Here is a 2,500-nt window from a genome sequence, read left to right as displayed (position 1 = left end):
GTGAACCAATCAAGAGTGCAGGGAAAACATGTAACCGACGCAAAGCGCGGGAAAAATGAAGACAAGGTTACCTTTTGCTTCGCTCTGATCGAACGACTACGTGGCGGGAAATGGTTTGGCCAATGAATAAGCGTGGTGCAAAAACCCATTTCGTTCCCTCACCTTCAGGCAAACTTCACACCATTCCTCTTTATCGGCGTCATACGAGTAAGAAGCCACGTGAAAATCACTTTCTACAACACACTAGAAGGAAAAAAAAACAAGCAAAAGTGAGCTAACACAGACAAGCTTTGCTTCAAAGATCGGGGTTTTGTTAAGTTGATGTGAGTTTAGCCACCTACAAGCAGTTGCAAAAAGGTTGAGACACTGAATCGAAAATTCACCTCTTCTTCCTAAAACTCAATCATCTTCCAGTTCATAAGAAAAGTCTTAACGCCCCTCCCTCCCCTCCCCCCTTTTCCAATGTTGATACCCTTTAGTTTGAATGGCAAATGCAGATGGGAACAACATTGCTTGGGGAGGGGGGGGGGGGGGCTTGGGGATGCGCTGACTTAAATGACACGCATTGTACGATTATTAACAGTGACTATCTCAACTCTTTTTGCAATTGCTTGTAGATGGTGGCAGGTGACAAACCGAGCAGACCAGTTTGAAGTTCCACTGAATGGCATACCTACACCGTATTCCAAAACAGCCACCGTTTTAGCATTCTTCTGTTTGCTTGCAAATTAGCCCTTGCTGCCTTGCTCAAGGTTAAATATTCTTATGTATATTAAGTGTAAGAACAAGGCGAAAAGGGATAATTTGCAATGACACAAAGGAAAACTAAAATGGTGATCACTTTGGAGTAATGTGAATGGTAGACACATGGGCCTCGAAGTCAAAAAAGGATAGAAGGGGACTTGTAGCTCAGAAAGTACCACTCATTTACCTTACGCCTACACTATCTTACCTGAACTCGCGAGCTATCACCAAGCGTCTGATGATTAGAGCTGCCGTGCAAACTCTCAGTTTCTTCATCTATATGAAAAAGATAAATAAAAAAATCAAAACGTTGACACGCAGTTAGAGTTAAGCATGTTGCAGTGATTTTTGTGACAGGGTCAAGGCGTTTCATACCTCCATAAGTTGACTCTGTTCTTGTGCTTGCGCCATCCTCGTTGGCATCATCATCTTTTAAAAATCAAGAAAATGCTGTTAGAAATCTACACATGTCAGTAGACACGGAACTGATAAAAGGCAAAACTGTTTTTGTAGTGATAGGTAGTCAAATGAATCCAGCGACCGCCTTTGCGTTTGAAGCAAAAAGAAAAAAAGCTAGTAACATCTTGTGACAAAATCGAGCTAAACACTGGCTCCTTTAAAGTTTGATAGAATGTGGCCATGGTTTAGGAGCCTTAAATTTTTAACTCGCTCACGCTTTACTATTTTGAGATTTTGCAAAGCAAATTACTTAATCCGATGCAGCAGCTGAGCCGTGTGTTTACATTCGACCACGCTCTTTTAGCTTTGTGGCAAAGAACGATGCATGCTATATATGGTGGGCTGTGACGTCAAAATCTACATTTGGCATGGTATAGAGAAAAAAGAGTACCTCTAAGTTAACTGAGACTCTAAGTAGAAGTAGAATTATTTAGGATGTCAGAATCCAAAAGAATCTTTATCGAAGATAACGAGCGAAACAGTTCAAGTTCAGAGAGGATTGTCACTATACAGTAACTGGTTCCGCGACCAATTCAGCACAAGCGCTAGAGTTTTCAAACACACCTTCGTCGCTCTGGTATGCCGTCAGTTCATTTTGTTCGTCTTCATCAGGCGCCTCGTAACTAGCGTGCTGTCAGAGGCAAACAACAACAACAAACCAAAACAGAATGTTTCTCATTTTGCATAGTTTTAATTAACCTAGTAAGTAAGATGCAAGTACGACCTCGCCTTAGACCGCGTTCTTCCTGTATCGCTTTCAACAAGGGCAAAAATCGAAATGGGAAAACGTCCAGTGGAGCATAAAGAACGAACATCGGGAGACAAAGCCGCTATAGTTCGGCTCCACCGCCTAAACTGGGCCTAAAGAGCACATAATTCGGCGAGTACTGCGCGTGACATCACTCAATCGCCACAAAAGGTACAGTGACCGCGTGTAAAAAAATGGCCGCCGATTAACTCTTATATTCTAGTGTTAATTGGCCTTACTAACCTCGTTAGCAAGTGGAATATTGAAACAACTTTAGCTGTAAGACAGCTAGTAGGTCGAGAAAAAAAACACTTTCTTTGCCGGCCATTTTTGCAGCAGCTCGGTCTATTCTCGAAAGGATAACAAGGTAGCGAAAGCCAATGGGATTTTTGTTTTGTTTTGTTTTTACCTGTTGCCTTCTTTTGTCTTTGTTTGGCTTCGTTAGCATCGCCCATTGCCTGCCACGCCGGCTTCTTCTTTCATCATAACTCAGCATTCGTCCATCGGTCATCGTCGTCCTGGAAAAAAAAAAAAAAAAAAAAAAAAAAA

General features: G+C 42.0%; 1 protein-coding gene across 1 annotated transcript in view; it reads right to left on the bottom strand.

Moving 5' to 3' along the window:
- The window catches only part of LOC137973464 (DNA-directed RNA polymerase I subunit RPA1-like), a 59,984-nt gene that overhangs the window by 5,324 nt on the left and 52,160 nt on the right, over positions 1-2,500 (bottom strand). The window contains exons 31-34 of the mRNA XM_068820288.1: positions 1,768-1,834; positions 1,120-1,173; positions 953-1,020; positions 163-243 (exon numbers count right to left, since the gene is read on the bottom strand). Of these exons, the coding sequence (XP_068676389.1) occupies positions 163-243; positions 953-1,020; positions 1,120-1,173; positions 1,768-1,834 (270 nt within the window). The remainder of the gene's footprint in view (positions 1-162; positions 244-952; positions 1,021-1,119; positions 1,174-1,767; positions 1,835-2,500) is intronic.

The sequence above is a fragment of the Montipora foliosa genome, chromosome 10 (assembly GCF_036669935.1).
Source record: "Montipora foliosa isolate CH-2021 chromosome 10, ASM3666993v2, whole genome shotgun sequence".
In the NCBI taxonomy this organism is placed as follows: Eukaryota; Metazoa; Cnidaria; class Anthozoa; order Scleractinia; family Acroporidae; genus Montipora; species Montipora foliosa.
Note: the sequence above shows the minus strand (reverse complement) of the source record. Positions and strands in the feature narration are given on the sequence as shown.